The 15,523-nt window shown below is 42.2% G+C and overlaps 1 protein-coding gene across 1 annotated transcript in view; it reads left to right on the top strand.

Moving 5' to 3' along the window:
- Positions 1–15,224, top strand: part of LOC108788923 (myelin and lymphocyte protein-like) — a 21,836-nt gene extending 6,612 nt beyond the window's left edge. The window contains exons 2-4 of the mRNA XM_018558824.1: positions 5,648–5,818; positions 13,285–13,410; positions 15,041–15,224. Coding sequence (XP_018414326.1) covers positions 5,648–5,818; positions 13,285–13,410; positions 15,041–15,118 — 375 coding nt within the window. The 3' untranslated portion in view covers positions 15,119–15,224. The remainder of the gene's footprint in view (positions 1–5,647; positions 5,819–13,284; positions 13,411–15,040) is intronic.
- Positions 15,225–15,523: the final 299 nt, after the last annotated feature.

The following is a 15,523-nucleotide window of genomic DNA, read 5'->3' as shown; positions in this document are numbered from 1 at the left end:
ACAGTGAGATTAAAAAAACTCTGTGTGAGCTCTGAGTTCCTGTTGCCACTAAGGACTTTGTTGATGCCCCCATGTGCCAGTGCTAGGCCAGTGACCACGAACCAATGTTGCCACATGAGAGAAAGGGGAGGGAGTCACACTCTCCTTTAGATCGGTTCTTAGTATGTCCTTTCCCTCCTCCCCCCATGGCTGAATGGAGTGGTAAGGGAACGTAGGAAAGGTGAGTATGTGCTCTACAGGAGAAGGCATTAAAATGAACCTGTTGCTTCGTCCTATATATTATATCAGCACTATTGCTATATAAGTGAGTTATTTCTTCTTGACTTGAGGAAACATATAACTCTTTAAATTACTATAATTGCAGAAGAGCACTTAGGATATCTAGTAGGTCTGCATGTACAGTACAAGTCAGTTGACCTGCAGAAGTTTACCAATAAAACAAGCTACGGCTGAAAAATCTATATTTATTCAGGTAGTGATGCAGTTCCTGGATAGATATTAATATTAAGCTGACTAAATGTCATTACTAATTAAATGGCATTATCTAAATAGAATATTTGTACAGGTGAAACTCGAATAATTAGAATATCGTGCAAAAGTTCATTTATTTCACTAATGCAACTTAAAAGGTGAAACTAATATATGAGATAGACAAATTACATGCAAAGCAAGATGATTTGTCATAATTGTGATGATTATGGCTTACAGCTCATGAAAACCCCAAATCCACAATCTCAGAAAATTAGAATATTGTGAAAAGGTGCAATATTCTAGGCCTGCAAAGGGTTCCTGAGCCTTTAAATGGTCTCTCAGTCTGGTTCAGTAGGAATCACAATCATGGGAAAGACTGCTGACCTGACAGTTGTAAAGAAAACCATCATCATTGTTCAAGAAACTTTTGGACGATTTCTTAAGGGACCGTAATATACAGGGGTACGGGTACTCCTAGAATGAGATCCTAATAGGTTGGACTTGATGGACTAATGTCTTTATTCAACCTCAAATACTATGTAACTATGTAATTGACGCCCTCCATAATGCGGGGGTGGGGGAATTTAAAAGAGAACTATGAGGGGAGTGCTTTTCACTCCCCTCATAGTTCTAGCCGACCTGTGACAATGAGACTGTCACAGGTCGGCTCAGTAGATCGGGAGGTGAGCGAACACATACCGGGTTTGGTCACCTCTCGATCCTGTCACAGCTCTCTGCCGTGACAGGGGGAGGGGCTGGATTCCCCCCTCCCCGCTCCGATCCGCCAGCGCTGAATGGCGGAACGGACGGGGGAGGGGACAGCTCCAGATAGGCAGAGCCAGCTGTCACTGGGCGGATCCCGACGTCTTAGACGCAGCTCCGGCTGCGGCATCTCAGTATACCGCGAGCTGTAGCTCGCGGTATACTGAGCTTAGGGTAACGGGAGGACGCTAGTTTGTGTCCTCCCGTTACCCTAAGGAGAACTATGGGGAAAAACACTGACCCCATAGTTCTCCTTTAAAACATTTTTGTGGGGTTTTTTTGTTTTGTCTGTGTACATTTTTATTTATTTTGTGAGCAATTTTTTTAAAAACTTTTTTTACACTTAACTTTATTGTTATCACATAGGCTGCTAAGAAGTTCCCTATATGATAACAAATTACAGTTACAGGTCCCCTTTATGGAGACATCAGAGGGCTCTAAATGAAGCACAGATCTGCTTCATCAGCTTCTCTCTGGTTTCTGTACTGGAGAGTGACAGAGGAATGTGGAAGTGATGTAGTATACATCACTTCCTGCATTCAGAGAACGGGAGGAGAGTGGAGGGAGATCGGGTATTGATCTCCCTCCGTTCTCAGTGCACAGAGCCGCCACATCGCCCGGGATGGATTGCTTTAAAAAATGGCTAGATGTTTCTTAATGCACAACATTTAACACTACTAATATTCCTAACAATTGATTGTTGATCCAAGCAATATTTGAGTGCCTTAGGGGATCAGGAAGACATTGTTTCCTATTATAACAAATAGGACCATGCATTTAAAGTGGCATTAAAGACAAATTTTTTTCCCCCTCACCCTAACGTTAATTAAAGCACTTACCTTAAATTATGCCTTTTAATACGATCATCTTCTTTCCTGTAGTTTTCATCTGTCCCTCCAGCGCTGAGGCGAATCTCCGATCCAGCGCTTACTCCTCTGAGCTTGCTGGCACGTACTCTCCCATGGTGTCTCTCTCCCACGTGTCCATAGACTTACCTTGTGTCTTTTCTCGCGTCCTGGCCGAAAATGTGAATTGCGCATGTGCCGGCCCCAAGATGCTACGGCCGCCCGTGCAGTTTCACATTTTCGAACAGGAGCGCACAGGGAACACACAGGTAAGTTTAAACCGCTGTAAAAGCGTTTTGTATTTGTTTTTAACTTTTTGCATATATCTACTGCTTGCTAGCAGTAGATGTATGCAAAAAAAGCTGAGGGTTTAGAAACCCTTTAAGGGTTTTTTCTTGCCTACCGCTTAATCACTCGTGGTTTTGGGGTTCTGTGGATGCAGTTTTCTAAAGAACACCCCTATACTGCATGGGCTAAGTGCTTGTTTTGGTCTAGGGGCTCAAATAAACAAGAAATACTCACTCGATCCGCGGTCCTGTGGCATTGACCGCTCACCTCTCTTCCTCTCCACTCTGGCTGTGGCTGTGGTATGTCCCTCAGTGTACTCAGGTCAAATGCAGGTGAATGGACTGCATTAGATGTGATGCTGTCAGGGGTCCTTAGGGTCTTAAGTTATTTATTTTTGTCCATTGGATGAACTTGATGGTCATGTGTCTTTTTGTAACCTAACTATATAACTATAATGTATAAATATAATGTATTTATGTAAATGTGATTACTTAATTTACCAATTAAAAGTCACATAACTGAGGATTTAAATTATGGCAGTGAACTTGTAAACGTATTATTTGTAAAATGTTTTAGTGGAACCAGACCCTACATGAATGCCTAACTCCCTAAGGGTTGTGACATTCATTCTGATGTTCATATTGATGTTCATAATAGGGTAGTGAATTGCAAGGTGTGTTATAGAACTGAGGCACATGTCACCGCACGTGCACGATGACGTCACCCAGTCGACTCTCCACTGCGCATGCGCGTGACGTCACCACGCGCGTGCGCGATGACGTCACCCCGCCGACTCTCCACTGCGCATGCGCGTGACGTCATCGCGCACGCGCGGCACTCTTCTGATAACTGCCGGGAGCTGTTTTATTCGCCAAAGAATTTGTGTTTCTGAGATTTACATAGCTCTGCCACACCATACAATACTGCCCGCAGGGCAGAAGACCTGATTTTTCTCTGCTGCAGTTACAGTAAGTAACACTTACAGGCCTCCTCCCCACCCCTGGCTTATGACGGGATAGTTAAAGGAGAAGCAGCAGGCTATGAGCTCATTTTTCTCTGGCACTATTCTCTCCTTAAGTCAGCATGTCCCTTGTTAGCGCATGAGCGCTGCAACAAAACTGATTGGCTACTCTCCCTCCCCCACTCTGAGCTCTGCTGTACAGTGCAAAACTTCAAGTACTTATACTGCTTGCATTTAAAAATATTTTAATGATGTATTAACCACTTCAAGACCAGGTGTTTAGACCCCCTTCCTGGCCAGGCCATTTTTCAGTATTCAGCGCTGCAGTACTTTCACTGACGTTTATTCCGTCATGCAACGCTGTACTGAAATTAATTTTATACCATTTTTTGGGGACAGATAGAGCTTTATTTTGGTGGTATTTAATCACCACTGCGGTTTTTATTTTTTACTATAATTAGGAAAAATTACAGAAAATGTTTTATTTTTTTACATTATGTTAGGAAACATTTATTATTACCCAGTTTTTTGGTAAAATATAAAAGATCGGGTCACGTCGGGTAAATAGACACCAAACATGTCAAGCTTTAAATCGCGAAATCGCAGAAAACTACCATGCCCAAAATTGGCCATAGGTGACACTTTAAAAGCTTTTACTGCTCATCAGTTTAGTGTTATCAGTGATTGATGGCCCTAGACTTATTGCTCTCACTCCAACGTTCGCGGCGATATGTAACATGTGCGGCGTAATGGGCGCAATCGTCTTTTTGCACATATGCGCCCCCGACGCATGTTTGCATGCGTGTATGTATAGGTGGGGACTTTAAAAAAAAATTTTTTTTACTTTGTTACTCTTTTTTATGTGTAACCTTAATTTTTTTGGGGGGGAGAACTTAAATTTTTCTTTCCTATTTTTTTTTTCCACGAAAACTTTATTGCTATCACATACGGGGGCTAATTAAACTCCCCTATGTGATAGCAAAATATGTGACAGGTCCTCTTTATGGAGACATCAAGGGTCTCCAAGACCCCTAATGTCACCTAGGACCCCCCAAAAGAAGCTGATGAAGCACAGATCTGCTCCATCAGCTTCTTTTCAGCTTCTGAAGCTGGAGAGTGACACAAGAATGCGGAAGTGATGTATTATACAACACTTCCGCATTCTTGCAGAGGAGAGGGGACCGGAGGGAGCTCGTGTACCGAGCTCCCTCTGATCCCCTGTGACACAGGGGACATGCTGATCTCGGGCTCGCACCAGGCACAGCAGAGCCTAGGATCAGCGGGACAACGGCGGGGCTGGACAGCGGAGGGGACCCCCGATCGGCACCCCATACACGCGATCGTCCGGCTCTACAGCCGGTGGATCGCTTGTATGGTAACAGGCATCGCTGCCTGTTTTTAAAAATCGGCGCGCTCAAGGGGGGGTGTCTGAGCGGACGTCTAAAGACGTCCGCTCAGAACTAGAGACCTTTCGGCCGGCCGTTTATTTACAACGGCCGGCCCTGAAGTGGTTAATTAATAGAAAGCTGCCTTAATTTGTGCCTTTAATTTTTTTGTTTTTTTTTGTTTTTGTTTTTTGTTACACAAATTAGACTTTTTCTGTAAACCCTCTTGCGCTATTACAAATTGCAACTCCCTCCTCATTGGCCTACCTCTACACAGGCTATCCCCCTTCAGTCTATCATGAATGCAGCTGCTAGACTCATCCACCTAACCAACCGCTCAGTGTCTGCAACCCCCCTCTGTCAATCCCTACACTGGCTTCCTATAGCCCAAAGGATAAAATTCAAAATATTAACAACCGCGTACAAAGCCATCCACAACTCTGGCCCCGGCTATATCTCCAACCTGGTCTCAAAGTATTACCCTAACCGTCCCCTCCGCTCTTCACAAGACCTCCTGCTTTCCAGCTCCGTCATCAACTCCTCCCATGCTCGCCTCCAGGACTTCACTAGAGTGTCTCCCATTCTATGGAACTCTCTACCCCAACCTGTCCGTCTATCTCCCACACTGACTGCCTTTAGGCGATCCCTTAAGACTCATCTCTTCAGGGAAGCCTATCCCACCTCAACCTAACCACTGAACAATCACTTTCTCAAACAATCATCCCCGCACAGCTACCTCCTCATGTATCACTTGCCCCTCCCTTTTAGATTGTAAGCCCTCACGGGCAGGGCCCTCCTTACCATCTTGTCTTAAATTGTATTGTGACTGTAATGTCTTCCTTATATTGTAAAGCGCTGTGCAAACTATTGGCGCTATATAAATCCTGTATAATAATAATAATAATACTAAACAGACATTTATCCCTCTATTTCAGGTTTTCGGTGGCCTTGTGTGGATTTTAATAGCATCTACCAGACTTCCGGGCACGTCATTACTTCAAGGATGGGTTATGTTTGTCTCAATCTGTTGCTTCATATTTACAACTATACTCATGCTACTATACTGTATCGGAGCACATGGGGGAAAATCGACCTGGACAACTATAGTAAGATACAAGCATTGCAAATATATTTACTAGTAATATAGGCATGTTATAGCTTTATTAGTTTTTTATGAAAGATTTCAATCATCAAGATTTCAATATTTCATGAGTAAGGAAAATAGAGGGGAATTTATCAAAACTGGAGCAGACAAAAACTGGAGCAGCTGTGCATGGTAACCAATCAGCTTCTCTCATTTTCAAATCTTAACTGAAAAAACTGAAGGGAGAAGCTGATTTGTTGCTATGGGCAACTGCTCCAGATTTTGTCTGCTCCAGTTTGGATAAATCCCCCCCCATAGTCTTTCCCAGTAGGAGCCATTTGGTGATTATACTTATCTTCAAGTCCTTCGGCTATCTCTTTCATTTATATAAAATGTCAAATCTATCCCGTATCATTGCTTTCATCTTGCTCCTCTTGAAGATTCAGTTAGGATATCCCCTCATTTTAAATATTTCCTTTAGGTTTCTACTTCCCCTTTGGAAATCTCATTCTTAAGAGAAATTCCTGCGAATTTGCAGGAACTTTCCAGTAGGGATTCCCTTTATGAGGGGCCATGGATGATGACTGGTGGCATGCAGGACCTTATTTCCGCTGTAAGCTTCCTATAAGTTGTACTATTAAATCTACTATGTACTCTCTGAATCATAAGGTCCAGGAATTCAAATTCATTTCGATCACACTTATATGTAAGATGAATAATACCGTTATTTTGTTCTTTATTCTCTTTTATTATTAAGACCAAGAAAAAAAAAGAAACAATATAAGAACCAAAACATATTACCAAACGCCAAAAACAATATCAACTTAAAGTATACAACAGAACACACCTCTACATTCCAAATTTACTGAAAGGGTGGAAGATTACATTTTTACAGCCACCGACCTCTAAAGGAATAAAAGCCCAAAGCCCTCTTTTTATAATTAGCTATATTTATCGGGGGAAGGGTGGGGGTGTCATTGGAAATCATCCTCTTAGTAAACCACGATTGTCGGCAAAGAGTAAATGATTTTGGATATCCTTACTGAGCATTGTGTCAGTTCAATCATTTTGCAATACAAACATTGAATTGCCCAGAAAAAGCGAGAAAGATGGTGGTTGGTGGATCGTTTTCTTCCCCACCAAGGATATAAGACATATCGTTTCGGAATTGAAATTCGTACGAATTTCTGTAAATTCAAGCATTCGGATCCAAATGACAGAAATAACGTATCTGAACGAATCCGAATGTTTGATAACGAAAATCGTATACATCCGAATTTCATTCGGAAACTAAACACGACAAGCGGGAGAGCTGTTATTTGCAAATGAGTAAGGGGTACTTGTACTCCTAATCATTCACTAAAGGGTTAAACAAAATGTAAATAAACGCACAACACCTAAAATTCCTTTAATTGAACAAAAAACAAAACATGAGTTTTTGACAATTCCTTTATTTAAAAAATAAATGAAGAAAATGTCCCAGGAGGTCATTCTAGCGTCAGCAGCTGCTAGGGTATATAATTCCAGATCTGGGAAATTCAGGCCTCCATTTTTCACAGGTTCTTGTAATATGTGGAGACCAATTTTAGAATGTCTCTTTCCCCAGATGAACCTCCAAATGTTTGAAGCAGCTTTTGATTATTTTTTCCACCGGGATGATAGGAAGCATTTGAAAATGTACAATCAAGGGGGGAAGATAATAATTTTTATCAAACTAATCCTCCCCATATATGTTAAAGTGAGATGGGACCATTTAACAATTCCAGGAGAGCTCTAATCACTGGAGCGACATTTTCTTTATAAAGTTATGCAGATGTTTAGTAATATAAAGCCCCAAATAGGGTATCTTCTCTTTACACCATAAAGGGAGCTCCACCTGGGCCTAGTACCCCTTGCCAGATATAAAGCTTTTGATTTTTCCAGATTTATAGAATATCCTGAAACATACCCATAGGCAGTCATCAAAGAAAGTATTAGGCAATACCCTCTTTGGGTAGAAATGTACAGTAGTAAGTTATCTGCAAAAGCAGTAATTTTCACCTCCCTCTTTCCGACTTGAATGCCCTTAAAGTCTGGCAAGGAATCTAATAATTTCAATAAAGTATCCAATGCCAAATTAAACAGAATTGGCGAGAAGGAGCATCCTTGTGGTGCCTCTCTGCATATTTCATGGATTAGAGAGTTGACCATTTATTAAAAGCCTTGTGACAGGGTTCACCCCCCTCGCTACGCCACCGGCCGGGAGTGTGCAGAAAGGTGGCAGATTGATGGAGCAGCTGCGGCCCAGGGTCCAGGGAGCCCCATCGACCACCAGGCTAAGGTAAGGTGACATTTTAAAAAATAACATTTTAAATGTTTTATTATTTTATGTTACCGGGGCATTTTTAAATGTCCCGAGAACATAAAATACAACTTTTTTTTGTAATACTCACCTGATCTGATTCACCGACAAGCGCAGCATCCCGGCTCTCACGCTGTCATTATATGCATACAGAGCGTGCAGGGTTACTATTTAAACCGGTGCGCTGTGTGCAGCTTCTGAAAAGATACGCTATTAGCGTAGCGGGAGCGAAGCAAAATGCGCAGCAGGCTTCCCCGCTACGCTAATAGCGTATCTTCTCAGAAGCTGCACACAGTGCGCTGGTTTAAATAGTAACCGGAACGATCTGTATGCATATAATGACAGCGTGAGAGTCGGGACGCTGCGCTTGTCGGTCGTTCCAGGGATCAGGTGAGTATTAAAGGGTTATTAAACCCTCTGGCTTTTTTGCATATATATATGGCTAGCGAGCAGTAGATATATGCAAAAAGTTGAAGAAGAAAAAAAAACCCCGCTTTAACACGCTTTAAACTTACCCCGTCTTTGCCGCGCGCTCCCGTCCAAAAATCAGAAACTGCTCAGGCGGCCGCAAAGCATCTTGGGGTGGGCGCATGCGCAGTTCGGATTTTCGGCCGGGAGACGAGGAGGGAGGGGGAGGGGGAAAACATTTACTTTAATATCACTTTAACCACTTCCGGGCCGCAGTATGTCTATAGACGGCGGCCTGCTCTTGGTAATGCTTTTAACAGCAGGTGATTGCTGTGTAACTTACAATCGATCTGGTGTCTGAACAGCCGCCGGATCGTTTGTACCGTGTGGTACCCCCGCAACGGCCACTGGGTCAGTGGGTCTCCCCGCAATGATCAGAGAGAGATTCAGCCGCTTCCAGCCGCTGATCTCTCCTCCGATCACTGGACGCCGAAGTGCTGTGTATTACATCACTTCCGGTGTCACTGTACACAGTCTCCGTGCTCTGTGTCCCAGCGGGGAGGATAGAAAGTGAGAACCGGCCGAGCGCTGCGGGAGGAGAGCGCTGTGTTTGGTTTTTTTTTGGGGGGGGGGCCCAAAAAAAATCTTGCACCAGGGCCCTTTGTTCCTTAGGTCCGCCACTGACAGGGTGGGAGTAGATGTATCCAATATACATGGCAAACATCAGCCCGAAGGTACTATTGACCAAGATACTATTGAGCCATGCCCACTCCTCTCTATCAAAGATCTTTTCTGCGTGTAAATTTAAAAGAATTGCCTTTGGACTATGGCTCTGTGAAGACATCACAGTCACCGCAAACGCTGTGTGAATTCCTACCGTCGAATGTCTATTTTGAACAAAACACAGTTGGTGGGAAGTCACTAATATAGGCAAAAAACTCTGAATACTACTTGCCATTATTTTAGCCAATAGTTTATAATCTCTGTTTAGAAGAGATATGGGCCTATAGGAGTAGACTATTGTAGGGTCTCTTAAAGAAAAATAACACAGCGCTAAGGGTGATCAAATAAATAAAATTAAATACCCAGTGTTGGAAGTGAAAAATTACAATAATTCCTCATAGAATAATATATCAAATATGTGAATATAATAAATAAATAAATGTGCATAAAAAATAATAATATAAAAACGTGATCAAATATTAGATCCCCAGGAAAAACTTTCAGTGATACAACCTTAGATACTAAAAAATTATTCAACCAATATGTTAAAACACAGTGTAGCCAGAATAGTCAGTGTCAAATGAAGACTGATACTTTATAAACCAGTCCCGATAAAAATTGTTACAAGTGTCACTGAGAAAAAAAGTTGTTTAAATAAATTCAGTAATAGACACCTGTAGTGGTGAAAGAAACGGTTCTTCTTAATCTTAATCTTTGAATCAGCAGCCCCCCAAGCAGTGATTACTCACCAGATGTAGTGAGTAAGTGAAGCCCCTCTGGGAGGTATCGCCCCGGTCTTTCAATCCACCCGCTTGATATATTAAATTTTCCTCTCAGCAGTGGATCAGTACAGTAGCCGTTTCTCCCCTGCAGTATCGCAGTTAACCCCGGCTATCCGTCAAAGCAAGTGGCGGCTTCTCTCGTTCACGATCAGCTTGTGCCTCTCTCACAGTCCCGAAAGGTGTTTGAAAGGGTTTAAAAGAAAAAGACAACCCTCATGGTGCAGTAGAATTAAGAACAAAGTTTATTAAAAAGTAGCAACTAACATATAAGTCTAAAAACTTCGGCCGGCCAGACAAAAGGGATGGAATCTTTCACGAACAGCTTGTGTTACATCCCATGTGTTTAAAAAGATCGAAAGATCGGCAGAAAGATCAGCTGTCTCCCCTGCGAGTCCAGTACCGGCATGGTGGGTCTCTCCTAACGGATTGGAGGGAGATCAGCAGGCTTCCAGCCGCTGATCTCTCCTCCGATCACTGGACCTGGAAGTGATGTGCATTACACCACTTGCGGTGTCACTGAGCACATTCTCTGGCTCCTAGAGCAAGCAGAAGAAGCTGGCGAGCAGATCTCTGCTTCATTAGCTTCTTTGGTGTACCTAGGTGACATTAGGGATCTGAAGGACCTCTGATGTCTCCATAAAGAGCACATGTCACATTATATTTGCTATTACATAGGGGGCTTGTTATCCCCCCTATGTGATAGCAATAAAGTTGATTAAATTTAATTTTAGTGTATTTTATCCTAAAAATACTTGTTTGATAAACATTTGTGCAAATACCGTGTGATATAGAAAATTGCAACTAGTGTCTTTTTATTCTACAGGGCCTCTGCTTTCAGAAAATATAAAATAATTTGTGGGTCTGAAGCTGTTTTCTAACCCAAAATCCAGATTTTATCAAGTGTGTGCAAATGTAAGAAACCCCTCTGCAGAAACTGCAGCAAGTGGTTAAGCAGAGGGATGTACAAACTTTGCATTGCTTGTCTCCATTACAACCCCCCCCCCTTTCCTCCCAACCTCCTAATATTACACCATTGTGCCCTATAGGTGGCATTGGTTCCTTGCCAGTGCAGGATCATCAAATAATTTCACATCTCCCTGACAAAAAACCTGCAGTCTGGCCGGGTACAATAGAGAAAATCATATCCCCCTCTCTACGACTACTATTTCTGCTCTGCCTCTCAGGCCCAGGCCGGTGTGCCTTCTCAATTTTGCAAATATGATATGGCTCAAGTCTCAATGCAGAGATGAGATCAAAAGCAAGATATTTAGATTAGATTAGATCTCATATGTCGATTTTCAAGTTCCTCAAGTTTATCTCCCATTGTGGCACATAGGAGAGATTGCGCTGTTAACCGATTTTGTGAGACTAGCAATCGATCCTCCAGATCACTCACTTGTTGTTCCAATTCAACAATCCGTTTAGTATTCGAGGATATTGTTTCAAGAACACATTGAATAGATTTCTGTAGGGTATCAAACTTCTTATCCAAATAGGGCAGGAGTACTTTAGTGACTTCCTCCATACTGGAGTTATCCATCAAAGAAGAATTTGCAGTTACTGATGCTGCCATTGCTAAAGCAATTCAATAAACATCTGACTTTTTCATACAGCCCTCGCTGTTCCCCTCATCTGGTCCACAAGTGTGTCTGGCTGCTGCCTGTGAAAACATCCAGTGCCCTGTGAATGACCAGGGCTGTAGCTACCATGAGTCGAGTGAGGCACTCGCCTGAGGCACATACCCAAGTCTCACACTCCTGCTCAGTCTTTTCCTCAAGACCTGCACCAGATCTCCTCCTTTTCCTCTCCTCCACCACTCAACAGCAGGTACCATCCAGCCATCCACTGATCATGCAGGTGTCCCCCTTACCACCATGTCCAGTTTCACCCCACTCTTCAGGAGAGGAGCCCCATTCAGTGCCTCCGCATTCCCCAGCGGCCAGGAGGAGACCAGCGGTGTCTCCACTTCGGCAGCCGCACTGCCAGACACTTCCCCCTCAGGCAGCACAGGTCCAAGCCTTACAAGGACCCAAGCTTTGTCAGCCAACCCCACAAAGCCCACAGGTCCCTCCCAGCATCTCTCCCTCTCCTCCCGCAGCAGCACCAGGTATGGCTATGGAGTTTTTTTTGGGCTACACAGAGCCCATATAAAATGTGGCCGCAGTTTAGCGGTCCGCCTCCGGAAGTCTCAGCCATTTTTAATAGTACCCTAGCATTATTTTGATTTAATTATGTCATAAAAGAAACAAATTCCTTCTGGGTCCCTGTCCTTGGCACCAGCAAATGAGACACATTACCACATGTCTTTTTAATTTATGTGAAAGATATACATTTCTTTAATCCCATAGTTCTAGGTGGAGGCAGGCATAGGTTGGAGAGAACTATGGGGTAAGTGTTTGTCCCCATAGTTCTCTTAAGGGTCACAGGAGGACATATACTAGCGTCCTCCCGTGACCAAAAGCTCGGTATATCGTGAGCTACAGCTACATTACTGTCGAGATCCACCCAGCTGCGTGAGTGACAGCGGGCTCTGCCTATCTAGAGGCAGAGGCAGAGCCAGCTGTACCCGCCCCCTCCCCCGTCCATTCCTCCAGTCGGCGCTGGAAGATCGGAGCGGGGAGTGGGGGAATCCCTGCAGGGAGCTGTGACTGACAGTCACTGCTCTCTGCAGGGAGATGATCGAGAAATTAGTGAGCGATGGTATGTGTTCGCTCACTTCCAGATCTATTGAGCCGACGTGTGACAGTTTCATTGTCACACGTCGGCTCGAACAATGAGGTTGAGTGAAAATCACTCACTTCATAGTTCTCCTTTAAATATGCTTCATGTGACCAATAAAACTTACAATTGAATAAACATCCTCATTCCACATTAGCTGTTCAAGGAATAAGCAAACGTTGCTTCTACAGTATATCATCATAAGCCTTGCTCTGTATATTTTATTGCAAAGGAACACATTTTACACATTTTGTATTGGATTGTGTGCTGTAATACTTGTTCTGCACTAGTGTAAATCAGTTGTTACCGTTTTCCAGTCATTCTTTATTCTTTGTATAAGGAAAGAATATGCAAAAAAATTAGTGCACATTTTGCTGTTTTGAAATGTGGTAATAACATTACCATTATGAATGTTTGAATTAAAAAAATACTATATACAGTATATATATCTCACACTTTATTGTAGAACTCCTGTGTTTTTCTGCCTTAATATTTCAATGTTTTGTTGTCTTTTAGGATGCCTTATATCACTTCACTGCTGCCTTATTCTACCTAAGTGCTTCAGTACTGCAGGCTTATTTGACAATATTGGTAGCGGATTTGGTTTTCTTCAATTGGTATCAAGAGAACATTGCTGCTGTGGTAACTGTCATATCTATGTCATACCTACTAAATATGTCAATGTTGAGAATATATATGAATTCTACTAAATACCATTAGCTATCTTCTTGTCGTAGGATTGGCAGTGCAGTGGGTAGAACTAGAACTGACAAATGACAGATCTGCCAGTTCATAAAAGTGCTTAGAAATAAACTGTATCTACGATTTGGTTAAAACTAATTGATTATAAAAATGAGCTTTCCATTTCAGCCATCAACCATACATTTTAACACCTGATCATTTTTGTTCCTCTGCACCAGAGCGGCTTAGGCCATATACACAATATTGGGTGTATTTATAAACATTTTGCAGAGCCGTTCATCCTGCAAAACTCCATGAATTATGCTTCTGTGCGAAAAGAGACAAAAATGAACGTTCTCAGTATGTTTTCTTTCCACTGTTTAAAAAAAAACAACTATCAGGAAAATACCACATCATGGCCACTAGATGAAGCTGAGGAGTATCAAAACAAAGTATTTATTTCCCATGTTCCTTAGCTCAGTCTAGTGAATAATCATTGAGTTTTGCAGGATGAATGGTTCTGCAATTGTTTATAAATACACTCCTATGTATTGGTTTACCACGTGCGTTAAGATGCGTTGTGTTAAAGCAGCCTATTAATTTTGAATGGGCTAGTAGTGCACCTTAAAGATACACTTTCGAGGCTGCTTATATAAATAAATATTTGCAGTAAGCAGTTACTGATGCTGCCCTTGCTATAGCAATTCATTAAGCCTCTGACTTTTTCAGACAGCCCTCACTGTTCCCTCACTGTTCCCTGGTCCACAAGGGTGTCTGGCTGCTGCCTTTGAAAACTTCCAGTGCTTTGTGAGTGACAGCAGGAAACAGGCTGAGTTCTCTCTGTATGTGCAGAGCAACTGAACTTACTACTTCACTGATAATGTGCAGAACCTCAAACACACAGCTTCAGGAGTTGGAAGCTTCACAGGCAGCAGACAGTCACCTTAGTGGTGTTAGGCTTAGCACAGGGTGTTTAATGCATGGGAATTTTTTTAAGTAGGGAAGGAGTAGAACCTCTGTCAGGTTTTAAATGCTGTCTTTTCCTTACTCGGAAGATTTATCTTCTCTCTCTTATTCTGACACCAGTCACCTATACAGCAGGTGATAGGAAATCTCCATCATTAGACATGACAGAGGCTCTAAACCCTACTTTATCCACTCCAGAAAACCATTTTTTATTGTTACATGTGTCCCCGTGGGAAAGTTCCCCTCACTTCTTGTTTTGACACCTGTGAAATTGGATGTAAGGAATATTATCACCCAAATTGGGACACTAGTGTAAATAGAAAATTGGCACCGGTTCTATTCTTTTTCCACTTTATTTAAAATTTTAACAAAAGTTTTGGTTGGAGTCAAGCTTTGCCAAGTCTTAAATTAACCACTTTAGAGCCAATAAAAAAGGGAAAACCCACTCTTGCTGACAAGTAAAACCAATCAGAATCCGTCTTTTAGTTTAAAACCTACACTGTGACAATGAGAGTTGGGAACTAATTGATTACAATAAGCAAGAAGACATTTTCCTCATACACCTACCTTGTTGTGTTTAATTTTTACTGTTACATAAACTAAGATTTGTTTTATTTTTCTGCAGGTCTTTGCCTATATTGCAACACTGCTCTATGTCATCCATGCACTGGCATCCCTCTTCAGATGGAAAAGATCTCCTTAAATTAAAAGCCCTAAAAATCTGGAATACAGATGACACAATATATTCTAAGTTACGTGTTTAACTTATATGTTTGCTGAAAGTACTGTTTAAACACAATTATATCTATGCCTGTGAAAGTTCTCATTCATCCAGGTCATTGTATATCTGTAAAAAATAATTCAAGTCAACTGGACTTACTGTATTTTTCTTGAAGACATTTCACTGGTCATCCGTCCAGCTTTCTCAATTCCGAATGACTTGTACAAAAAACTCTCTGGGAATAAATATCGTGAATGTCACTCCAATCCAGATTATGTGGATTGGAATGACATTCACCATATTTATTCCCGTATAATTTTTTTGTACAAGTCATTCTGAATTGAGAAAGCGGTCGGATGTCCTGTGAAACGTCTTCAAGAAAAATAC

This window comes from Nanorana parkeri, unplaced genomic scaffold (genome assembly GCF_000935625.1).
Source record: "Nanorana parkeri isolate BGI_ZX_2015 unplaced genomic scaffold, ASM93562v1 scaffold361, whole genome shotgun sequence".
Taxonomy (NCBI): domain Eukaryota; kingdom Metazoa; phylum Chordata; class Amphibia; order Anura; family Dicroglossidae; genus Nanorana; species Nanorana parkeri.
This window is presented reverse-complemented; position numbering and strand designations above follow the sequence as displayed.